At 45.5% G+C, this 26,102-nt stretch overlaps 1 protein-coding gene and 1 long non-coding RNA gene across 18 annotated transcripts in view; one reads left to right on the plus strand and one right to left on the minus strand.

Annotated features, from left to right (window-relative positions):
- Stau2 (staufen double-stranded RNA binding protein 2) overlaps window positions 1-26,102 on the plus strand; it is a 245,859-nt gene that overhangs the window by 201,669 nt on the left and 18,088 nt on the right. For 4 of the 16 annotated variants that reach the window (XM_087660249.1, XM_087660253.1, XM_087660255.1 and 1 more), the window contains one exon: window positions 20,408-20,939. In XM_087660249.1, coding sequence (XP_087516375.1) covers window positions 20,408-20,452 — 45 coding nt within the window. In that variant the 3' untranslated portion in view covers window positions 20,453-20,939. 16 annotated transcript variants of the gene reach the window in all.
- LOC102555040 (uncharacterized) overlaps window positions 1-26,102 on the minus strand; it is a 126,269-nt gene that overhangs the window by 17,881 nt on the left and 82,286 nt on the right. The window lies entirely within an intron of this gene.

Below are 26,102 nucleotides of genomic sequence, written 5' to 3' on the forward strand. Positions count from 1 at the left end.
AAAGGAAGGAGGTAAGGTCCAAAGAATTGATTCAGCTCAACTCTCTGCTCAGCAACGCTAACACGATGGCTGTCCTTCAGTCCCAGCCCATCACTTTTGTGTGTGACCACAGCCCCACTGCAGCTCCTGTGCCAACCTCTTCTATGCATCTGTCTGTCCAGCCCCTGTAGCACTGGACTTCTGTAAAAAGAAATATTTAGAGTATCATTTAAAAATGTAATTTGAAGGAATTGAAAGCTTAAAAACAAGGCAGGTGAGGTCTGCCACATGGACACGAGCTTCTGTACACGATGGGAGACACGACTAGTAATTTCAGGTGACTTTGACCAGTAACTTCTTCCCAGTCCTCAGAGAGCAGCATGATTGGCTTTAAGAATTGACTTAAAGTAAATTGTTTCCTTAAAATCTGTTGACAGTGTATAGGAAAGCAGAAGGAAAGACACCATAACTGGTTTAGAGCAGCTAGTGCATGCTGGGATAGAGGCCATATTGGTCTGTTGATACTCTGCTAACAATGATTCTCCTTGTCATTTGGTTTAGTCCACTTGAACTCTGAACACTTGCACATCTCTGTGGGCACTTATATGTCCCTGGCTTCTTATGTCCCCTGGGCTTCTGGCCAGCAGATCAGCCATGCATGCGAGTGTCATGAGAGAGGCAAGCATTTCTTCAGATTTGAAAGGAAACTACAGTCTAGATCCAGTCACCCTAGAGGCTTAGGATGAGAATGAATTTGATACCACTGTCTGTCCCTTCATTTTCACAGATGGCTGCTTTTAAGGCCTGAGTGTAACCTTCATTTCCTATTACTAGAAACATATTGAATCAGATCTACCATCATGATCAAGGAAATGTGTTCTTTAGTCTGAATAAGGCTCCTAATTCCCAAGAATTACCCATTGCATAAAGCTGGAGTATTTGAAAACTCTGAACTGCTTGGTTTTAGAGAAAGCTAGATAGCTTCTGAGAAACAGAGCAGAAATGAGTAAATATGGTTTCAGTTTCAGGTGATTATTTATATTTGCAAAGAGAAATGACCCATGGCAGGTAGATAGGCCAGGAAGTGATATGAAAGACCAGGTGTTCTCAAGGTGAATTCTGTATTGTGACCAAATGGGACTCAGGGCTGTGTGAGAGGCCTAGGCCCTGATTGTGTAGCTGCCCAGAGATCTTTCTGTGCTGTTCGGAAAATATGTACTTTCTATTTGTTTGATTTTTTTTTTTTGAGTCAGGGTCTGAGAAGTCCCTTGACTCATCCTTTGCCTCCCAAGAGTATAGGTATATACCACTCAACACTAATATGTGTTTCTGAATAAAAAATAATCCCTAAGGCTCCATTAAATGATAATAAACATGATTTCTAATCGAGAGAACAGGTGTTTCCAGCACTAATATATGAGATCCTGAACCATTTGTCAGTCAGGGGTCATCATGTGTCAGCCCTGCCATTAGAACACATGAGTTACATGTGTTACAGTGGCTTACACTTCTAGTTTTACATCACTTAATTTCATATCATCCTGTGATTGTTTAGTTTTATGAATCACCAGCAAAACGAAATGTGGGGGCTGGAAAGGACAGGGGAGCCTTAGCAGGCAGGGAGCGTGGATGCTAATCTACAGGGTGTTTCTGAGTACCATGTAGTCATGCAAGCCACTCAAGCACAGGAAGATGGAGCTAAAGGAGTCTCCCAGGGCTCCACACTAGTATTAAATCAGAGCCAATCATATGTCTGGGAAAATCCTTTGTCTGTTTTTACTCTTGTCATTATCTATGTGATGTGTGCAAGTAAGCCATGACATGCTGTGAGTGGAGGACAGAGGACAACTTTTGGGGTCTCATTTTCCATTATGTGGGCTCCAGCTTGTGCAACACACATCTTCCCCAACTGGGCCATCTTGGTTCTAACTCACTTTTCTAGTGGTTTCTCATGTAGAAAACCACAAAATTTATAAGAGACTTCAAAAAAGGAACAAAGTCAAAAATTTGAAACTATCATCTAATGAATTATCAGTTTCCATGGCTCTGTAAATCCACTGGACGTCCAGATATTTTTATTGAACCAATTATGGTAAGAGAAGCACAGTTGCATCCTCTGAGGTGCCTCTCAGCCTCTGAAGCAAATGGAGGTTCTCCTCCCCGGCTGCATCCTGATCTCTGGGGACAAAACCTGAAAGGCAGGAGGTATCAGAAAGCTGTCGAAGCAGTCCTAACTGGAATCCAAACTTCTACTGAGACAGGATGGGAGCAGAAAAGCTCCTGTGTACGTGTTGTATTTCACACCCTTGCTATCAGTGTGGGGCCCAGGACGCAGTCCCCAAGGGCGACTGCCATTCCGTCCTCAAATGACATCAACTTGATTCCATGCCTTACATAAATAGCACTGCTTTGTGCACAGTTTCATTTGGTACTATTTCTGTAGATAATTGTGTCATCAGGGCCATCTTCACTGCTGTATATTATCCCGAATATGATTACCTCATGTCTGCTTATTTTGTCTACTCATTAGTTTTCAAGTAGAGTGGCCCTGTGCCTTCTTCCTCCTAAGTCTGTAGAGACTCTACAGCACTGTCAGTTAGGGAGATTCCCAGCACGATGTAGCATTTCCAGCACACAGATTACTTACCTCTTGGAAGAGTAAGTGGAATTTAGCTTTATTAATTTCAAAAGGCATGGGCTAACTTAAGTGTCACCCATCCTATCTCTTTCCCACAACAAACACACCCATAACTGACAGTACACACCTCTTAGTCTTAGCACCAGGACTAGGCTGCTGAGCGCCTTGCCCCACCTTTGCCGGCTTTGCTTTAGCTTCTGTTGTTGTAGAGAGACTGTGGGTAGAAGCTGTTGGAAGTATACTGTCCATGCTTCAGGTGAGGTTAAGGATTCAAAAATATCCCTGTAATATACTTTATCCATGGTAAGTTGACAGTGTTTAGATGAGGATCAGTACAGACATCTTCCCCAAACATGGTCACCCAGCTTTTTCTCACACTTTTAAAGATAATATATAATTTTTACTGCTCCAAAATATGCAGTTCTGGCAAAGCCGAGTAGATGTGGGTGGGCATTTTAAGAGAAAGTACCTACAGCTTTCAGGGGCTGGATAAAGACCTGCCTTAGATGCTGCCTCCTCTTCAAGCTTTTCAGAGCTTTGTCTGTTTTAACTATGTAAACCACATGCTACAATAAGTTATTAAAAGATATATAGTCCATAAATTATCCTTGCAGACAATATTTCATTAGTAACTCCAAGGTAGGCAGAGAAGCTTGTGTGGATCGCAACATATGGCACCGCCCCTTCCGGTTTATAGCGGTGCTTACTTCTTGTGCTGGAAGTGTCCGCCCCTTCCGGTTTGTTGCCGTGGTTACTAATTGTGCTGGGAATGTCCGCCATCCTTTCATAAATGCTCTTCTTCACTGAATCCTTCTTTCTGCCTGATGTCCCTGTCACCAGGAAGAGAGGGAGAATGGAAAGATGTTCTAGGCTTTCTAGAGCTTGGCACACCGTCAGAGCCGCCTTGTGATTTTATTTTTCAGATAGGAAGCATTTAATCCTTACGACAGTGTTGTTAAAGCATTAGACCAGGCATTGGTTCTGCAATCCAAAATCACTGGCAAACCCAAGGCCAAGGCTACACTGTCTTTCAAACATAGTTGAGATCTTAAGCCCAGACTGATCTGAGGCTCCTCGCTAAGGCCAGCCCAGTTCATGGGCTGGTTCCTGCCAGAGTTTCCCCTATAACCGGGGGATGCACACTACCTGCTCCTGAGTCATCTGGTTATTGGCCTTGAACTCAGATCAGGCAGCTAAGGCCACATGACCTGCTGCCACATACAGTGTGCATGACCCATCATGTGCTACATATGCATTTTGCCACACAGCCTATCATTTGACACGAGACTCTCCAAGTCTTCTATATGTTTTCTCTAATATGTAGTTTTCCGAATTTAGTGCTCTGGGTGCCTAGACAGTTGCACAGGCAGTCTTCATGAAAATCGCCTCTGGCCATCTGCAGCATGCAGCCTGCGTCAGCGGCTCTCCGTAGTCCCCTCCATCAGAGCTGCCAGCACTGCGGCAGACAACATCATTCACCACTATAGGGAGAATGGCGATTTCATACAGGCACTCCTGCCATCCTGAGCACACTCACCACCCCCACAGCTTAAAACTGAGAGAAGATTCTATTGCATATGGTTTCCTTTCCTTTCCTAAAGCTGCTGCTGAGTCATTTCCCCTTCATAACAGGCTGGTTTTCACCAATACCTTTAATTACACTAGTTCTTTTTAATAAAGCTCATTTTTATTGACTTGCTCTGTGCTTAATGAATTCTCCCTGGTGAAACAGGAGCCCACAGAATGGCATGCACAGTGACCCCAGATTAAAGCTGGAGGTGGGCTGTATTTCTCTATCTCCTTTGTCTGTTAGCTGTACATGCTTCTCTCTCTGTCTGTCTGTCTCTCTCTTGCACACACGTATGCTGAACCAACTTAGTTGAAAACTGTATCTCCCTATTAAATGGATTTCCCTTACTGTATGGTATAAAATTCAGAAAACTTTGTATTATACATTTAAAAAAATTAGCACATTGAGTCAGTCAGATTTTAAATGACCTTTAAAGAAACTTCAAAAGTTCTTTCAGTAAAGCCAACAGTTGGGTTTTTTTTATTGTGAATAAGGATTCCTCCCCTTTTCTCCCCCCATAGATATGTGTGTGCACGTGTGTGTGTGTGTGTGTGTGTGTGTGTGTGTGTGTGTGAGTGTGTGTGCTGCTGTTGTTGATAGTTTTATAATAATAGTGTTTTCATAGCTAAACACTTGGGACCAAAGATAGCATATATTTCACTAAAAAACAAACAGCGACTTAATTTGGCCTTGTTTATGCTTCAACGTGAGGCCAATGTTTCATTTCCCTCGGGTTAACCCTCCAGAGTCCTGTTCACCTCTGTCTGCCCCGCCTTCCTTGGATATAGTGCACGGCTTGCAGTTACATCTTCCTGCTAGTACATCAGTGACACTGTTCTGATTGGGTGTCGCCCAACCACATGGTTTTCTGTGATGCAGCATTTTAAACCCAGTGGCGTCTCTTCTTAGCACATCAGTTTTCTTCTCCTGTTTTGACAAGTTTGTCCTTCTCCACCTAATTGGGGTAACACCAGTACCCTGTCCTCACAGGGTACCCCCCCTGTCTAATAACAGCCAGTCCCCCCCATCCCCCACCGCACCCCCCACCCCTCAGTCTACTACAGTGTCAGCCAGCAGCTGAACCAGGGCAGAGGAGTGATGTGCACAGATTTGGTTTGAGGCCTCTGTCTCCTGCAGGCTCCAGTCAGTCAGGGCGCAGGCTTCTGGCCAACAGAGCGCCACCAACTCACCTACATCTCAGCTTGAATCTCTTGTTCCTGTTTTCCTTTCCTCTCAACCCCAGAGCCTTGTGCATGTTAGGCAAATCCTCCACACTGAGCTACACCGACAGCACCGTATCTTTTCACAGGAGTAGTAACCAAGTATTGGAATCTGAGAAAATTAAGTATAACAGATACGAACTATTGGGGGAAAGAGGAAGCAAAGGACACATGGGAGATGGCCTCTGCACTAAACCAGCACCAGGGAACAATGAGAAAAGCTGGGAGCCATTAGCCCACCAGGTGGATGGGTGGTAGAGACGTAAAGAGCCAACAGTGACTCAAAGTAAGCAGCACCCAACGTTGCTGGAAACTGGTCAAAGTGTTTCTGCTCCTAGGAAAGCCGGAGTAGTGCTGCCTTGGTCAGTTCTGCCTGTGTGTGTGTGTGTTGGGGGGGGGGGGGCTGCTGTGTCTAACACTTTTACTCTTCCACCATCCCAGCTCACTGCTCAGCACTGCTTAGCAAAGCTTTCTTCCATCTGGTTAGGCATGCTCTGCTGCTACCAGCGGTGAAGTGGCCAGCACACACTGACTAATCCAGAGGCTTTCCTAGTTCCCTTCTGCACCCAGCTCTTCCCTTTATAGACAGGAGCAAAACCAAGGCAGGCATGGTGCCTTAAATCTATGATTCGAGCACTCAGGCGGCTGAGACAGGACTATGCCTTCAAGCCCAGCATGAGAAATATAGCAAGAACTGATCTCAAAAAAAAAAAAAAAAAAAAAAAATCTTGAGGGAAACCAGTAGCTATTTCCCAGACTACCTCGCAGCCATGGCTGCCACTATCACCTGGTTTTGCCGTGGAGATAGAAACTAATACCTACTGCCCACCAATCTGACTTAGACCTGAATGTACTCGGTTGTAAAACAAATCTAATGTATTAGTGACCAGGAGAACTGATCCTGGCCACACTCTCTCTCTTATACAAAGTATCAGGTCTACTTGTACAGGGGAAATTAAGGTTCAGAGAAGCTAAGTCACTTGTCTGAAGGCACAGAGCCTGTGCGTTTTGAGAGACCCAGAACAAGGCTCCGTCTTCAGATAGCCAGTTAAATTCCAGCTAAGTGAGGTCAACTTTATATAAAAATAAAAATCCGTCCTCACGCCTGGGAGCTCGTGCCCAGGTCTGCCTGGTCGCTTCACGGGTCACTTGGGCGACAACTCTTTCGTTCCAGCTTCAGCCCTGTATGCAGCCTCAATCTGAGTATTTCCCCGTGTGAGTCCTGCACAGTGGAATCCATAACTTGCTAGTCTGTGTTCCTTCTGTTCTTCTCAGTTTCTTTTCTTCTTAAGCTGACTGTGGACAGAATCTGTGCAGCTGCACCAACTCCCACCTTCTTCAGTCCCATCCTCCTCCACCCATGGCCTCCCCTCCCCCAGCGCCTTCCAATTCTCCACCACTGTCAAACCTGCTCCGTGAGAGAGCACACAGGGGGAGTGGCCAAACCCAGACCCTCACAGAGGCTGGGATAGCTTCCCACTGAGCTATATCCCCAGTTCAGCCTCACTTTTTTCTAACTCCTAAGCCAAGTTTTCAGAAGGGAGCAGAAGTGGCTTCTTTCCAATTTGTCATTCAAATCTAGGGGTGGGGTCACTGGTCCTCTCTGCTCCAGCATTCCTACCTGTAAAAAGATAAATGCTCTCTTTTGTACCGCACAGTGGTGGGACATTCTGAGGAAAGCTAGGTTTTGATTCTGCTAACTTTGGTTTGTGCTCATAGACATGGCTTTTGAGTTTGGGAAAGCATAGATTAAAAGTAAGGTTTCTTCCCCCAATAATACTTCAGATATACATGAAGTGTGTACATACATACATACATACATACATACATACATACATACATACACACATACATACACACACACAATTTAATTAATGATAAATTCTAGACGTTTTCACATTCCACAGGAGTGCACATTTGTCAGTTCAGAATAGTCCTGAGTCCCTAAAGGTAGCCTTCCCTTTGGTTATGCCCGAAGCTTGAAAGACAAATTAAAGGAGAGGAAGAAGGTTTGATGCTACGGGATCACGGTGACAAAGATGTGGGCATAACAGGACTCCCAGAGCCAGGCTATTCCCAGGGCCATTGTGTGCAGGCCACGGTGCAGCCATCTGGAATCACTGTCATTCAGCAAGGTACTTGGCATCAGAGAGCACTGCTCATTTCATGCTGAGTGGGTGGTGACCTGAAGGAGGCCACAGAAAGATACAGCCTAGAGAATCAGTGAGAGCTCTGGCAGGGAGGCAGCACTGAAGTGTTCAAAGGGAGAGCTCGATGGGGAAGGCCGAATGGATCAATGGGGCGGTGACTCTGGAAGGGGCCCCCAAGGGAAGATGGTTTGAGTTGCCAGGGTGGCTTCTCTTTTCCCTCTTCTGTGTCACATTCTTCTGTTCGCCAACCTCTTGACACTGGCTTAAGTTTCTCTCCACCCTCTTTTCTCTTTGCTTTCGTCCTGGATTATTCTTTATCCTGCCCAGAGCCGTCATCCTCTCCTGTAAGCCAGAGGGAGGAGCGTTGCTCAAGCCCTCCCACCTCCCCTCGGCAGGAATTTTATCACAAAGACTAGAGATGTGATAGCTCAGAAATTATTTAAGGAACCAGAACTCAGCCAGAAGAAAGCCAAGTATGTTCTGTCGTTGTGTTCAGATGAACAGAGTGTGAAATTAATAGAAACGAATGAATAGCTATGATTCTGGACCTGGGGAACTGAGTGAGAAAACTGGAGCTTGGTATCGTTCATTGGTTGTTCGAAGCAGTGATCTGCGATGGCAGCAGGTTGTGTGCTCCTAGCCGGGATGTAAATGACACTCTCTGGCATCTCTGCTGTATGGTGGTCTGGTCAAGAGAAGAAGGCGAGAGCCATGGGAGTGCTGAAATGGTTCGCTGGTTAAGAGGACTGTTAGGGTAGTTAGGGTAGTTAGGGTATGTTAGGTTACCTGGTTCCCAGCACCATCTCAACTGCCTGCAATTCCAGCTCCAGGGAACCTGACTCCACGGGCATGATGGATATACATGTACTCTCATACAACAGGTACACACACATGATTAAAAGTACCTCCTTCTCTCCCCCTAACATTCCCCTCTCTCCTCTCCCTTTCTTTAAGGCATGAGCTTTTGGACATAGTGCTAATAACATTATCCGCCTTCAAGAAAGTGTGAAAGTTAGGCCAAAACAAAATAAAGGCCCTACAGAGAAATGAGAGGGAAGTGGTGCCTGAGCCAGCGTACCTAAGAGCTGTGGTGTTTGGGGCTGGCCTTGTCATACTGAAAGCGAGAGGTTGCCCCTGGGAAGGCCAGGTGGGGCGGAAACCGGCAGGTGATGTTCTGTGCACGCAGAAAGGGAAATGATGTGCAGCCGTCCAAACTTGGGCTAAGAAATCAGAAGGGAGCTGGGCTCATCTTTTTCTGCTGACTTCTCTGCTCAGGTGCTCTTAGGAGAACACACCTGCACGGGAACGTCCAAAGCAGGGACATGGTTTTCAGCAAGAGTAGAAGGTGTCCTGTTGATAAGTAGTTCTGTGCATTTGTTTTTGTCTCATTCATAAAACAGTAACAAGAAAATAGTATCCAAATAGAAGCAACCTCCATGGGCAGTGACGTCATGTGAGCATCACAAAAGCATAGCCATAGCTCCTTCATTACTCACGGGAGCCCAACTTTTTATCATTCTGAAGGAGGTTATTCTTTCATACAAACTGTAGGACTCATCTACCTTCCCAATTTCCTTTCTGCTAAGAGTATTATTGTAAGCCATGCTCAGCTTAAAATTCTTTCTAAATATTTTGTTTCCATGTGTTTTAAGAGAAACATTGAACTACTTAAGCAGCAACAGCAGCAGCAGCAGCAGTGTGTGTGTGTGTGTGTGTGTGTGTGTGTGTGTGTGTGTGTGTGTGTGTGTGTGAAAGTGTGTTCTGCTGTGAACAAACGTTGCATTGTATATTATACGGAGCTGCTGTCTTGCTTCTTGAACAGAGCACCTGGTGTTACTGGTTTCAAAGAATATTTTCAGATTGGCAGTTGGAGTCTCTTCATAGAGGTATAACAGTGCTTCCCAGAAAGAGCTTGAAAGCCGATATGCAAAAAGAAGGAGAATAGAGAGTAGGTGTCACCCTCTGAAAACGCACTGAGCAGCCGCAAGGTCCTGCCATTCAAAGAGGATTCCAGGAGAAATGGAGACTTCTGAGAACCAGGTTTACAGCTGGGTGGGAGTGCTGGAGACAAGAGGAGCCCCTCCAAACACCATCCTGACAAGCAGTTTCTCAGGAGCTTGTATGCAACAAAACAAAATACAGAATACAGGCCTCATGCTTCAGGCAGTACCCTGCAAAGCTTTCATCCCAAAGCTAGACATTACTACACAGTTTCTGACAGCTTGCTAAGCGACTCAATATTACCATCCCTCTGTCAAAAGGAGAAAAAGCAGGTGGACTACAGACAGTTCATACCAGATCTGGCCTTCTTTGGGAAAGTCACAGTGCTTCAGGTTGAAGTCCGGGTTGCTCATAACCACCAACCCCCACTTCCTGGCGTCTGCATATGCAAGGTTAATGAACCTGCTTAGAAAGTTAGGATGAATAACGCTCAGCCAATTCCCGGAGACATACGGCCCACCCCTTGTCTCACACTGCATCCTGCAGCTATGAGGGCCCCTGCAGCTGCTCTGTGAGCAGAGATCTCTCTGCAGACACCCCAGATATGGGATAAATCAGGACCAAAGGAATGTCCTTCTCGAAAGTTCCTTCCACAAATGGAGTGGGCGTCCCAGCTCCTCTTCCTAAGCATGTGTTCCACGAAAGCACCAGTCCCAAAGTTTGATTGCACATCTATAAATAAATGTTTAGCAAGGTCGTGGGGAGAGTATAAACTAAGAGAACCCTAGAAACCTGAAATGTGTTTGTGTCGTGTCTTCAGCCTACATAATAACTGCAGTGACTTACTTTTCTGTAGTCTTTGTCAGGAAGCAGTGGCCTCTGCCATCATCCAGAACTCACAAATCCATTCATAAGCCATATCTGTCCTTCAGGACAGGCACATGTGACACAGAATAGCACACAACAGTCCAGTTTTTCTCTGGACAACATTGTGATGAAAGGCGTATTTTCATTTGTATTTCACTGCTTAGAGGAGGCTCAGAAAAGTGAGAAAACATAGGAGCTAGCATATGCATATTGCTCTGCATAAAGCCTGCTGACCTTTCATTCCAAAGACCAGCATATCCTCTGGTAAGATGCAAGATAACATCAGACTAAGTTCTGCTGTCCTGTTGGATGTCATGTGGCTGTATGACACCTCTGGGTCACATGGCTGGAGGTCAGACTAACACGACTACCACTGTCTATTCTGCCCCCAACAAGTGCTGGTGGATGAGGAGGGAGACAGAGCAGCAATGGGAGGGAAACAAACTCCCCATTGCTTCTCGGTCTGACTGCCATCAAGGCCGCAGTTTACCAAAAAGTTTTCAGAGAAAGTTTCTTCATGGTTACTGGCTTCCCACTCTGGAACCCGTAGTGTCTGGAGGCATTCAAGTAAGTTGTCCGCTTTTATATTAGTATTATCAAGCATCTTAGCAAATCAGGTCTTATACTACCGTGGTAGTTTGAATGAGAATGGCTCCCATAGGCTCATATATTTGAGTGCTTAGTCATTAGGGAGTGGCACTGTTTGAGAGGATTAGAAGGATTAGGAGGTGTGGCCTTGTTGGAAGAAGTACCTCACTAGGGCTGAGTTTCGAGATTTCAAAAGCATACACAGGCCCAATGTCTGTCTTGGCATGTGAATCAGGATATAGCTCTTGGCTGCTGCCCCAATGCCAGGTGTGGCACCATGCTTCCTGCTGCAGTGATAATGGACTAAGTCTCTGAAACTGTAATTCCTTATATACAGGCTCCCATTTAAAGGCTTTCTATCTCTTGGTAGCAACAGAACAGTTACTAAAACAACTGTAAACACTGATTGTCGATGTCACCATGTAGGTAAGACTTGAAGGTCTGAAATGTAGCACAAATAAAGTCTTCTATACATTCTCTAAGTTTAAAGTTTTGCTATGAGTTGGTATGAGCAGAAAGTTGACTGCAAATCAATGAGAAGAGATGGAGGAAAGAAGTGAGAATGGACAGATATTAGCAGAGGCAGGGCTGCAGCAGAAGGATGGGGCAGTGTAGCTGGGATCCTCTTTGGTGTGCTCTGGGGGCTGCATGGAGTTCTGAACACAGTCTGTAGACCATGATCCAAAGCCCTCCTTCAGGATGCCGAAGTTGAGTCCCCTGCAGCTGCAGCTGCAGCTGCAGGTGCGTGTAAGCCTGCTGCAATGGCCCTGCTAGATGTCTGCCCTGCCTCCCACATGCTTTCCCAGTGCTGCCTGCTGAGCCCTTCCCTTAGTACACGATGCATTGGTAAGTCCATGTAGGAAACAGTATGCGGTGTCTCCCCACATCAGCCATGTTACCTTCAAAAGCATGGAGGTAGGCTGCCTGCCTTCCACTCCTTACTTATGCAATAGTATAGGTATAATTAGGCATCTATTCTTGTCCTCCTAAGTGAGGCTCATCTTCCACCTAACTGCCCACTACTGCATAGGTATTTTAAATCCAGCCCTTACCAGGAAATCAGTAAACAGTCTGTGTCAATTCTTCCTTCCCCAGCCCATGAGGGGTTTGTGCTCAGCCATGTACATCTGTATGTGGTCTCTCAGTCTCCCAAACTTAGATGACCCTGGTGAAATGAGCCTTTCTCAGGTACACATTGGAAGGGTCAGGTGACCTACAAACCCTTGGAGTATCTTAAAACAATATCGAGACCCCAAAAGTACAACAATGCCAAGCAACCAGAGCTTCCAGGGACTAAGCCACTACCTAAAGACTATACATGGACTGACCCTGGACTCTGACCCCATAGGTAGCAATGAATATCCTAGTAAGAGCACCAGTGGAAGGGGAAGCCCTGGGTCCTGCTAAGACTGAACCCCCAGTGAACTAGTCTATGGGGGGAGGGCGGCAATGGTGGGAGGGTTGGGAGGGGAACACCCATAAGGAAGGGGAGGGGGGAGGGGGATGTTTGCCCAGAAACCGGGAAAGGGAATAACACTCGAAATGTATATAAGAAATACTCAAGTTAATAAAAAAAAAAAAAAGAAAAAAAAAAAAAAACAATATCATTCCTTGTAACCTTGCTTTGGAAAACATGAAAATGAAGCTATGTACAGACCACGAAGCTACTGGTGTTTCCAAAGTTCCCCACCCCCCCTCCCCCAGAACAGCTGAGGAATCCACAGGGCCTTTAATCCCAACAATCAGGAGGCAGAAGCAGGATCTCTGTGAGTTCGAGGCCAGCCTTATCTACAGAGAGAGTTCCAGGACAGCCAGGGCTCTATAGAGAGACTCTGTCTCCAAAAAGAAGAGGAGGAGGAAGAGGAGGAAGAGAAAGGGGAAGGGAAAGGAGGAGGAGGAAGAGGAAGGAGAAAGAGGAGGAGAAATAATCATTACTACTCCCCTGCCTGTGTACTTGCTGTTTGACCACCTCACTTGCAATGGTTAGGTGTGTTATCCTGGAGTAGGGGAAAGAGTTCTCAAGCTAATAGTCATCAAATCATGTCTTCTTTCTAATGGGAGAACAGTGACCTTCCCCAACCCGCCTTCATCAAAAGAACAACTGGCACAAGCTAAAGTCATCTGAGAGGAGGGGACAATACAATCTGGCTGCCGGCAAGCATGTAGGACATTTTCTTAATTAGTGATCAATGGAGGGAGAGCCCAAACAATGGTAGGTAGAGCTGTACCTGATGGTAGCCCTGGGTTCTGTAAGGAAGCAGATCAGGCTGGGGGGAGCAAGCCAGGAAGCAGCACCCTCCGTGGCCTCTGCATCCGCTCCTGCCTCCAGGGTCCTGCCCTGCTTGAGTTCCTGTCCTGACTGCCTTTAATGATGGAGTACAATATGGAACTATAAGCCAAATAAACCCTTTTCTTCCCAGCTTGCTTTTCGGTCTTGGTATTTTGTTACAGCAATAGAAACCCTAAATAAAATGACAACAATGCCTTCTGTTCCCACTCCCTTCTAGTTTTCATTTGGTTAAGTATAGGGACAGCTAATATTCCAAACACCGAAGAGGACAGGGAGTGTTTGTTTTAGTAAGACACTGAGAACCTTGAGGATATAAACTTGGACTTGGGAGGACCCTGAGTTGGCAGCTCTTCTGAGAAGAGGAACACGGTGATGTGTACCGTGCTGACCTGTGTGAATGATCTCATAGGAGAAAAGCCCCATCAGGGGCTGTGTACTCTTGTGGCATTTCTGTGTTCTCTGTGTACTCAGGATGCGAGCCTCACAGAGAGACACAGCCATTGAGCAGCACAGATGCTGAGCTGAGGAAGAGATACCTCACTTATGTTTTGAAATTCCCACTGAATGCATAGATTCGGCAGCATACCAGGGCGCTTAGTCGCAAGCCACTGGGTACTCTGACAGCGCCGTAGGTGTGATGAGAGCAGCCTTTTGTGTGTGGGGGCAATGTTGCGTAAGTTTGAGATTCAGCGTGGATTGCAGTGGTAGCCTTGCACGTCGTAGGGTTACTGCTGTTTGAGGCCCTCGCCCAGGACCTCATCCTATCAGGAGCTGACTTGCTAGGGAAAGGCCTGCCTCCTGGAAGGGGTGGGGGTGTGAAGGCACATCTCCAAGTGTCTCAGCTGCTCTCAGTTCCCTTGGAAAAGCTCGGCCATTCAAGCTGCCTCTCAGGGTTGATGTCAGGGTTTCGGATTCCTATGTGGAAGACAGCTTCTCCAAAATGATTTCTATAGACTGGAAGGCATGCCTTCAGTACAAATATAACTTAAAAAGTCTATCAGAAGCAGCTTCCATTCTCCATGTTTGTTGTGAATTAAAACTGTCATCACAGATGAGCCTTTCTACCTGCCAAGTAAAAGCACTGGGTGTCCATGAGTTAGCACCCATCAAATGTTACCTCCGAGACTACTTCAGTAATCCAGTAACCTTGCTGGGCTAGCATTAATTAATTTTGGAAATGTCCTTAAAATAATAATAAAAAAAAACCCTCCAAATTCGATTAGTTTGACAAAAGTTGGCTTCCATTTCCTCGAATCATTTGGTTGGGGATGTAGTCAGTGTGGGAGCTGGACGGCCAGCATGCTTTTAGGTCACACTTGTTTTCCATGAAACTCTAGTGTGTGTGGCCCTGTCCCCTGGCCACAGGAATGTCAGGGCTTGGCATATGCCTGGCTAGGATCGGCGGGATGATGTATAATTAATGTCAAGCATTTCTAATGCCATCCACCTACTGGCAGCATCAGCTTCTTCCTGCTCTCCCTGAGCGAGCGCAGAGCTTACTTTATACCATTTGGTTCTGACACATCTGGATAAAGTTCCGGTTTCCCCTCGAACCACACAGAAGAACCACGTTTGTGCTTTCTTGTGTCTTTATCCTGGAGGTTCAGAACACACCATTGTTTCGGGAACTCAGATAATGGGCAAGTCTGTGCACTTTTTATCTTGTTTTAAGGAATATGTTAAGCCTGCTGGGTCAGTTTTTTTCACTTTCTCCTTGGGACGGGAGAGGCTGTGAAGTAGAGCACCTCCCACCGCCCCCAACCCCCTCTCACCTCAACAGACATATCAGCTGATCAGCTGATGAACCGATAAAGTGAAAGGTATTAGCATACTGAGAAGAAAGAAGTAAAATTACCGAGTATTGCAGGACAATACTGAACTGGCATCAAAAGGGAGACCATGAGTCCATTACTATGGTGCTGGATTGCCTGATCATGAAAACTAAGTACCCCCAGTCAGTCCTACAGCCAATATTCGTATATGGAAATAAAGCTGAAATTTTAATTATATGGTAGTTCCTCCTAGGAGCCTCCCAGAAGAAAAATTTATAAAGCAAAATTAGGAGTGAAATGCGAAGGGCAGCTGTGAGTGGGCATGATACTTACCAGATGGCAGCCATGTGCCCGCTGTTGGCTCTCAAAATATGAAACATCTATTTCTTCAATAAATTGTGCCCAATGCCGCCTCTGGCAACCCCAGCTACCCTTCCCCTTCTCTCTAGGCCCAGAGCTCACCCAGAGCTATAACCCAGAGTAACACCCAGGTCAACCATCTGAGCCCCTTCTAGCCTGTTACTGTCACTGGGTCAAGGCTCAGGCCTGCATGTACTATCTACCTGAGGACATGTTAATAAAACCGACCAGATGAGGTCACTTCCGAAGAGAAGAAGGTCAAACAGATACAGACATGAGAAAACTAAGAAAATGCTTTAAAACCCAAATTGAAGGACTTGTGATCAAAGCGTCTGTGTTTGCATATCCTCTTTGCACTCAGTCACTTGGGCCGGAAAGTAGAATGGATAACGTTGATATCTCAGTGAAAACATTACAGAAGGAAAGGTGAGGGGGCCCAGGTTTGAATGGCTCCCTAGAGAGAGGATTGCTTTTCTCTATGAGAGCTATGGAGACAGCACAGCTCCACACCAGTGGTGTGGCCTCAGTGCTACCGGCTGACTCAGAGGATGGTTTCTTTCTGTGTGTCTATAGGATTGATTAGATCTCTGAAATCCTTGCCTTTTCCATTGAAAACCAGATATCAGACCACACAGCGATGGAGCTTATATGCCTGTCAGTGTCCTCAGTGAGCAAGTTCATGGATATAATGTACCCTGAGGAGAAATCATGGAACTTTGAAGAGTTCTCAGTGCAAATTAAAAGGAAGGTGTCAGGGCTAAAAGAATGCTATTCTGTGTATTTATTACAGCAGAGGACTGGAATTTGAGAAGAGTGAGGTTCAGATCCATTGGGTAGGCGTATACAGTGCTCTGCAGGATCCATCACTAAATACAATCTCTGTATTTTACTTTTCATTCAGTAGACTTCTACTGTTTCTATCTGAGCAGACAAAACATTGTGCTTCTTTTTTGTTGTTCTTTAGTTTTTCTTACTTAAAAATATAAGGATGTCATCCATGGCAGCCAAACCCGAATCCAGCCCTTGTGAAGTCAAGGTAGAAGGATTGTCCTGCATTCAAGTCTAGTGTTGATTGTACAGTAAGCTCCACTCTAGCCTACGCAACAGAGTAAGAGTCTGCTTCCCCAGAGAGAGAGAGAGAGAGAGAGAGAGAGAGAGAGAGAGTGTGTGTTCATAAAAAAAAGTGCAACTATCTCTAAAACTATAGAATTTTACTCAGATTACTGCATGCCTGTGTCTACAAGTTAGGAAACTGAGACAGGAGTATTGCTGTAAGTTCAAAGCTAGCCTGGATTACATAGTTGACTAGTTGACTTAGTCTCAGCCTCAGCCTCAAAAACACAAAATTAAAAACTCAAAACTCAAAGTAAGTTCTGGATAGGACAACTTAGAATGTTCTTAGTCCCGGTATCACAGAGGAGTGATAGGCAAAGGACAGAAGAAAGCTGGAAGTCCCTGAGTCTCTGGGCCTTGTGTGTATCCCTGATACCCATCCCTGCTAAGGCTGCTGCTCAAGCGCCTTCAGTTCCTGCGGAGAAGAGCGCTGCCCTTCCCACCTCCCGCCTACACAGCCTCCCTTTTTTCCCCATTGTTTTTGAAGCAGAGACTACACTGTGCACTCAGAAGATCCCCAACTGAACAGATGATTGATAACTCAGGCAGATTTTAGTGATTTTTTTTTCTCAACAGAATGCAAGATGAGAGCTTCCATTTCTTATCCTGGGTTAATTTAGGTTCACCTATGTAAAATAGCTCCTATTTAAAGTCCTGTGTATCAACGATGGGGGGGGGGGCTATTTTAAATAGACCACATATTATTTCAGATTTTCCTTTGTGTATAGTCTCACGTAGTATGCTTATTTATATTCTGTTCAACTTTGGGATTTTAAGTGTGCCGTAATGTAGGACAATGGACCGAAATCCATGCTGTACACACAGCTGACTATTGTGAGTAGTATTCATACTGTGGAATAAGTTTCCCTGCCAGCTCATGGCAGGTGTGTGTGCATGTGTGCATGTGTATGTGTGTGTGTGTCCATGTGTGTATGTGTGTGTGTGCATGTGCACGTACCTGTGTGCCCATGTATCCAGGGAATTTTGATTTGGCTAACACTAAGGCGCTTTGTCCTAAGTTTTCACCTATCCATTCACTCATCTAGCCATCAAATATTTATTGAACTTGAGTTCATGCTAAATCTAAGGGTATAATACCCCCCTTTTATTCCACTAGCCAGGTGATTACAGGCACATGTAGCCTCACACTAAAAAGCTGTAACAGATATATAGGTAAGGATTTCTGAGAATGCAGAGGACAGAATAACTCACCCAGGGGCCTGAGGGTGCTTCAGGGAAGAATGGATAGTTTAGCTGAATCTTAGATCACAGGTAGCTTTTTCTTTTCAGACAAAGACTGGATAAAAGAGCCATCTAAGCAAGGGAATAGCCTCAGAAAAGCCATAGAACACCTTGATCTGCCCCTGGGTCTAGTTATACTCAGTTGTCACTGTGGTAAGCCCATGGCATGATGGCCATTGGCACCTGTCCTGCATTCCTGGCTCCTGGAGATGCCTTCCCTTAACACAGGCCCTCAGAGTCACATGTGACCAGAGCCCAGAGCTGCTCAGTCACTTAAACTCATGCCACAACTCTGCTTCCAGAAGAATTACATCTACACTAGGTCGCCCTGGATCACAGTGGAGTGTAGAGCTGGCCCAAGTGGATCAAGCAGTAAACTGTGACCTGTAGCCCTGTAGAAAAGTGAGCATTGGAGTGACCATTTCTAGGGGGGTTTGTGTACCAGAATTCACAGTGCCAAGAGATGTATGACTGTTTCCATCTTTAGCTACAGCTGAATCCTGTGCAACCTGGCCTTTGGGTCCTACCACACCACCTGTCCTCTACCCTGAGGATGCCCTTCACCCTTCACCTTCCACAGACACCCACTTCCCACTACCACAGACAGAAATGTATGGATAGGTGTCACTGCCCCTTGGGGGACACAGCCCCACTGCTGGCTTTATAATCATATAAGCAACACACACACACACACACACACACACACACACACACTGGTGAGTATGGAGACACAGGCCACACCCCGTTAGCCCACAGTGTACCTTGGATTGCCTTCAAGAGAATGTACTTCGTAGCATTGCCTTGATTTCTACTCCTCTCCATTTAAAAATGTTATTGGCTGCTGGTGGCTCAGGGGTTAAGAGCACTGACTGCTCTTCCAGGGATCCTGAGTTCAAATCCCAGCAACCACATGGTGACTCACAACCATCTCTAATGGGATCTGATGCCCTCTGCTGGTGTGTCTGAAGATATCTACAGTGTACTTATATATAGTACATAAATCTTTAAAAAAATAAAATAAAAACGTTATTGTCTGTGCTAAATGCTACTCAAATGTAAGACCTCAACATGAATGTTATGGCCATTGTTATGTGAAAGAAGAGTGTATATGGTTCAATGAAGGATTGGCATGTAGTGTCTGGCAAAGCGACCTAAGACTCCCAGCCCACAGTGTCTAATCTTCCCACTCCTTCTCTACTGCAACCACTAATCCAGGGTTTGATAGTAAAACAAATCATCAATATAGGAATGAAATTGTCCTACTTAGCTCTAGCTGTCAACTGGCTTGACACAGCCTACAGCAATCTGAGGAAGGATTCTCAATTAAGAATACATTACCTACCGAGGCTGGCCAGTGAGCACGGTTGTGGGAAACAGTCTTGTTAGTTCTCAGGAGGGCCCAGCCTACTGTGGGCAGCATCATTCTCTAGCAAGAAGTCCTGGGCTGTTACAAGAAAGCTGGTCAATCATGGACCTGTGAGCAAGCTGGCAAGCCATGCTCCTCCATGATCTCTGCTTTAAATCCCTACCCTGAAGTCCCTCAATTATGAACTCAAACCTTTTTCTCCCCTAAGTTGCTTTAGCCAAGAGTGTTTTTCCATCACAGCAACAAAAAGAAAAATAGAACGGAAATCATTTCAGTTCATTTTATGATTTTATCTAGAACAAAATAAAGTCTAAGTTGAAGATAAATCTACTCAATAATTTTTAAATTATAATAAACATTTTAATTATGTTATATTTGAAAATGAAATAAGCAAACAAATATTCTGCAAAGAAAAAATGTTTTTGGTGGTGCTGGGCTGGAAGACAGGATCTGAGCCTGCTAGACAAGCACAGCATCACTGAGCTGGGCCCCCATCCAGAAATACTATTCTTCAGGGCTCTGCAAAATTTAAGTTTTTCCAATGGCTGTTATATTGTCAACTGTTTAAGGTTCTAGCATGTGTAATAAAATAAACATTATGAATGTTCAGTATTTTAAGAGCTAACCAGAGTAAGTGTGAAAGGACAGGTGTGATAAATACTTGTGTTTGCAGCTAACAGAGTGGTGTGCAGATTTCCTGTTTTATATCTTTATTGAGAAGCATCTTTCTGTTCCCTTTATTTTTCAAGAGATTTAAAAAAAATGTTAGTCTAGGTAGGTGATCCTAAGGCTAGAAGAAGGTAATGGATTCTCTGGATCTGGGGTGAGAGTTGTGAGTCACCTGATGTGGGTCCTGCCAACCAAACTCAGTTCCTCTGATGTGCAGTGTGTGCTCTTTAAAACAGTGCTGTCTTACCAGACGAGAAACAATTTTAATAATCCGCATCTCACAGCTAGCATGGCTTACTTACTTTCAAATTCTCCCCTAAACAAGCTGGCACTGAACTTACCATGTAGCTAAGGGTGATCTTGACCTTCAGACCCTCTTGCCTCCATTTTCCAGGAACTACAGACCTGTGCTCTCAGATCAAATGCATGTCATTTTCTGGATACTTAAGCCTTAAGTGAAGGTGTAGTGCATAACGACAGGAAGCCAAGCAAGGAAATGGGTCTGCGCAGTGCTTCAGGGAGGGCACAGTGTGCTTCAGCCACAGACAAATATGCACTGAGAGGGCTATGCTCTGACTCCGGGATAAATGTTTACATTTAATAACCAGCAACAATAGATCATGGATACTGTATTGTATACAGTGTTGCAGGTGTTCTCCTGTGGAGAGGTGGCTTCCTTTCTTATAATACTTGCTAACCATTGAAGAAGGAGGAGGAGGAAGAGAAGAAAGAGGAGGGAGGAAGGAGGAAGAGAAAGAGAAGAGGAGGAAGAGGAAGAAGAGAAGGAGGAAGAAGAATCATCATCTTTGAACTGTTCTGCTTCCAGATCCTACTTTAAAGACAAGTATTACATTTTTAACACAGACACCTGCCCCTGTGATTCCTATCTTAGAGAATTAGTCCTGTTCTTTGGCAGTTTTCTTTTAAAGACAACCAGAGGGAGTTACTTACAAACCACAAGCACAAAATGCATTATGTTTTAACAGCAAATCTAAATTAAAAACTCAGTAACGTGGAACAAATGAACCCCTCAGCTCATTTCCCAACTAAAACCCTGGTTACATTCTACCGTTTCTAACCCTTTCTTACTGCAAGCCATCAATCCACTGACTTCCTCCTGCTCCTCTGAGCTTTGAACTGTACCTTTACGGAGCTATAAATTAGCATTTAACTGAACTGCACTATAATTTGCATTAATTTCTTTAGAGTCAAAGTTGTCTATCTGGGAAGACATCTTTATAGTCCTTAGAATTTGCTCAGAAAAGTCATGCCCAACTGAAAGAGGTAAAACATAAATTTAAAACCATACTCGGCTTTTATCTCAAATGGGAAAATAAAAATGAGTGTGTGTGTGTGTGTGTGTGTGTGTGTGTGTGTGTGTGTGTGTGCGCGCGCGCGCCCCACTCTGTGATCCGGGATTCAGTCCTGGTGTGGCAGTTGGGAGTCAGAGGAAGAACAGGGCACTGCTCTCACCAACCCAAGACAGGCTTAGGGGTGGGGGTGGGGCCCAAGGCAGATACAGTTACCAGGGAAATTTGTTCTCCCCAGTTTTCTTTGGGACACATGTTGGAAGAATGGTCTGACCCCAGAGGCTACAGAACTCCTCATTCTGGTGTGTCCAGGCTCAGGCTCAGAAAAGTGGCCCTGACCAGGTGCTGCAAATGGCCTTTGTGAAGTGCCTCAGATCAAGCCCTCTGTCCTCTGTCACACAGCCAGATGTTGAGCCGGAAGAGGGGTTAGAGATGACACTATGCATCATTCTGGGATGCTGCCAAGTGAAAAGCTGCTCTGCTATGGACTAGATACAAGCTTTCTGGACACACCTAAGCCACTGGCCCACTGTGGCACCTGTCTGTCCTGTGCTTGTGTGCTGCCACCCAGGCTTGTCCCACCAGCTCTTGATTTTCACTGCCCGCCCTGCCCTTCTCCACACTGCATCCTGCAGAAGCTGATTCTTTGTTCCAATTTGTTTTCCAAGCTTTAAAAACAAAATTACTGGGAGGGTAAAAGAAACCCAAAGCCCTCAGTCCTCCGGCGTTACCCACCAAACTCCTTTAACTCCAGCCCTGGATTTTTTGCTGTTGTTTTGTTTTCTTTTCTTTTCTTTTGGTTTGGTTTTGTATGTGTGTCCCTTTGAAATAGACAGTTTGAGTTTAACCTGCACTTCCTAGCATCTGGAGAAGAGGAGGAAGAATATACTATTTTTAAAAGGAACTTTCTGGAAAGTATACAAGACCTGATAATTAAAAAAATAAAGGCCAAACCCTCAGCTGCACAAACAGCCCTTGTTCTCCTCCAGCAAAGGTCTGTCAGGAATGCCCACCTTCTTCTCCCTGAGAAGAGCAATTAAGGAGCCAGGAAGCATCAGTTCTGGTCTGTTTTCTAGCAGTCTGCTCAGTCACTCCTTTGATGTAGCTTGGAGCAGGAGGGGAGCCCCAGCCAGGCTCTAGCCTGCAGAAGGTTCGTAGGCACTGTGTTCGCAGCGCGCTTCCTCTCTCGGAACGTGTTTTTTTGAATTGAAGTGTACACATCTGTCTTTATAACCAGCCGCTTTTCTGGCCCCAAACAAGCTCTCTGTGAGTTTCCCCAACCGAGCTCAGTGGGATCTCTGTCAGCTGCAAGATTTATGTCATCTTGTCCAGTCCTGAGAACTGTTCCTTCAGCTTCTCACATCTGGATCTAATTGGAAAGACATTAAGTGCAGTGGAAAAGCAGATTTGGGGCTATTCTTTATAGACACCCCCGTTAAAGGAGCTGACGGCTGTAGGTTTGTGTAGGATGAGCCAAGGCAAAGTCTCAAAGAGGGAAAAGCATGAAATGAACGAGCTGCTAGAACTGAGAAAGGCCTGGGCCATGATGGCATCTCTTTCAGTTGCTTCAGGAGGGAAACCAGCTCAGTGCTGCCAAGGCCTTTGCCTGGCCCTGTGTAGAACCTACATAAGATGACTGAGGCCTTCAGTTTGGATGGCTTGGTGTCTTCTGTGTTGGCATTTGGGTGTGTTTATACAAACATTTTACAGAAGAGGGTGTGGTTAGTAAATCCAAATGCTGTCACCTAGTTCTAGCCTCATTGTCCCCTTCAGGGCTACCACACCCTGTGGTATCTGGATACGTAACAATCAAGTCAGCTGGGAGCAAAGACTATGTAACCAGAGACAAAGTTCTTTCTCCTTTACCTTCTGGTTGAGCAAATTATGAGGTTTTCCATAAACCCATCCAGGTGGTAGACAGGGAGCCCCTGAGATGGTCAGCATGGACCCGTGTCCAAAAGGATCTCTAAAAGCAGTTGTTGAAATGTGGGAGACAAGTCAGTGGGCAAAGTGAGGACCTGAGTTCCAGTTCCCAGCACCCTTGCAAAAGCTGTATATAGGCAGCCACCAGTAATCTTCAAGCAGGGGAGGATGGGACAAGAAATAATGGAGACAACTAATTCCCTGGGCTAGCTGGCCAGGAATCCAACCAAAATGGCAGCCAGTGAGAGACCCTGCGTTAAAACAAACAAAAAGATGGAGAGTCCTAGAGAAAGACAAAGTCTGCACATGTGTACACATCCACATGCAGATCTTTACATAAACGTTCAGTGTGTATTCAAGCACAGGCCCACACACATGCACACACACACTCCCAGCTGTTACCAGAATATTGATACATTTCTTTTATCTGTATTGTTATTGTATTTCTTTTTTTTTTTTCCTTTTCTTTTTTTCAGAGCTGGGGACCAAACCTAGGGCCTTGTGCTTGCTAGGCAAGCGCTCTACCACTGAGCTAAATTCCCAACCCCCTGTATTGTACTTCAAAGCCCGATTTTTCTAGTCACTTACTCAGGAGCATCTTGCTGTCTCTGTCTCTGTCCTAAATGTCTTAACAGAGGAAAAGGTGAATATTCTTCCTTGTATGCCACACGATTGCACTCCCAGCTTTGACAGACAGGGTTGCCCTGGCCTTTTCTGAGCCATATGGGCCCTTGTGACACCCTGGTGAAACCTACACTCCTCTTCTCAGAGTCTTTTGAAATACCAGAGATTGCAAGTTGGGCAGTGGTGGTAAACATTACTCGGCAGGCAGAGGCTGGCAGATCTCTATATTGAGGCTAGCCTGGTCTACATAGAGAGTTCATGGACAGCTACAGCTACACAGGGCTGTAGCCCTGTCTCAGAAAAACAAAAACAAAACAAATAACAACAAGCAACCAAAGATCTCATAAAGCTATGTTAACAGTCACCAAGGCCCTGTGAGCATGTGCAGCGTAGGCTAAGGTGTTGGCTAAGGTCGGTCGTCGGTGTGAGCTGTGCTTGCTGGCAGGCCCTGTGAGCATGTGCAGCATAGGCTAAGGTGTTGGCTAAGGTCGGTCGTCGGTGTGAGCTGTGCTTGCTGGCAGGCCCTGTGAGCATGTGCAGCGTAGGCTAAGCTGTTGGCTAAGGTCGGTCGTTGGTGTGAGCTGTGCTTGCTGGCAGGCCCTGTGAGCATGTGCAGCGTAGGCTAAGCTGTTGGCTAAGGTCGGTCATTGGTGTGAGCTGTGCTTGCTGGCAGGCCCTGGTTTGCCTCAAGAGCTGTTGAGTTCCTGCTGCAGTTCATACGCCCTGAGTCCCTAACCGCACATCTGACGTCGAAAACACGTCAGGATTCGAAACCAGGGGCATCTCAAGCTTCAGTCTTCAGAGACCATGAGCATCTCTATCGAAACCCGAACGCTCGAGATCAGACACTTCAGATCGGACGCACTTCAGACAGGGTTCTCAGCCTGTACATGCAAATGCCTCGCTTCTCTCCATCACTCACACAGCGCCCAACTCCAGGCCTCTCCATTGAGCATCCTACGAGTAAGGCTGCTGTGTGTCCCTGGCCTGCCCCTGGCCCGTGGGAGCCTTGTCCAGGTCTATGTCAGATGAGGTATATGGCCCTCCTTGTACTCTGCTGGGAGGGTTCTGATGCTCTCTGTGTATGCAGAGGGGTCCCATGGGCACAGCAGGCATTGAGGGAGGCCTGAGAGGTCCCGGAGCAAGCAGCCTACTCAATTCACCTAGGCCTCGAGTATCTAGCAAGATAGAACGCAGCGTAAGAGTAACCTCATGAGGCAGGGAGCCAGGAGGAGAAAACTGTGGTCGTCCCCTTCTCCCCCTAGCCTCCTAATCAGCTTTCCTACTGTAGGGACAGATCTGAGCATATAGTGTTCTGTTAAAATCCACATGTCTATTCTACACTCTTTGACCTGTTACAAGGGTCTTTCTGTGGAGTGAACTATGTCATTTGACCTATTACGAGGGTCTTTCTGTGGAGTGAACAGCGCCCACAGAAAGCTCATCTATTGAACTCCTGAATCCCAAAGCCTCAGAATGTGACTGAACAACATAGGGGTGCCCGTTTGTATGGCTTTGCCACATGTGCCACGGGAGACACATTGTTTTAGACATCTTTCCTTTCCAGGCCCCAGTGACAGACCATCTTCCTGTTCTCTCTAAAATAGTTTTCTGTGAAAAATTGAACATAAATGCTAGTAGGAATCACACTCTTGGGTATTTATCTCAAACAAATGAATATTTATGTCCATGCAGATGTTCACAGTAGCTTTATATGTAATAGTCAAAAACTAGAGGTTTTTTTTAGTCAAAAAGTCAAAAATAGTCAAAAAGCTGATTTTTTTTAACAACTTTAGCTTTCCAAGTACGATGTACCTTAGACAAGCAACTCTATTCTGCTCTAAGTACTGCACTCTATGGCTATATCATAACCTACAAAGACACCCACTTTATAATTAGCTCTTAACTCTTAAATAATGCTGCCATGGGCATTCCTCTACAGCGTCTCGTCCTGCACATCACATATATAAGATGAGTAACATTTTAAGAACTGACACACTGCTTTCTTGTAAGGTTGTAAGAAGTTACGCCATTCTACAGTCTGGTCAGAAATGCAGGAGCAGGCCCATTTCTCCAGTGCCTCTGACTTTTTACCTCAGCTGTCTTGCTGTGTGGTGCCTACATCACAGCTCAATGGCATGGGGCTGAGCATCTTTCTATGTGTTGATTGGTCACTATGGCCATCTTCACACCCCATTGCCATTTCCTGATTGGACAATGTGGTTTTTGCTGTTGACCTTATGTTCCTTAAGTTCCTTATGTATCCTGAATGGTAGTCCTCTGTCCTATAAGTGGTCTATGAATGTAGCTGCCCAGTTGTGACTTTTATTGTTGTTCTCTCTTTTAGATCTTTCCCAGGGTCTTTCACACAGTAAAAATTGTTCTGCTCCAATTATCAACTTTAAAAAAAAAAATTAGTAAAGTGTTTACTTTACCATCGTTCTAAAGGATTTCCCTTGCTCTGGCTTGTCTGCCAAGTG

Source organism: Rattus norvegicus, chromosome 5, assembly GCF_021556685.1.
Source record: "Rattus norvegicus strain SHRSP/BbbUtx chromosome 5, alternate assembly SHRSP_T2T, whole genome shotgun sequence".
Lineage (NCBI taxonomy): Eukaryota > Metazoa > Chordata > Mammalia > Rodentia > Muridae > Rattus > Rattus norvegicus.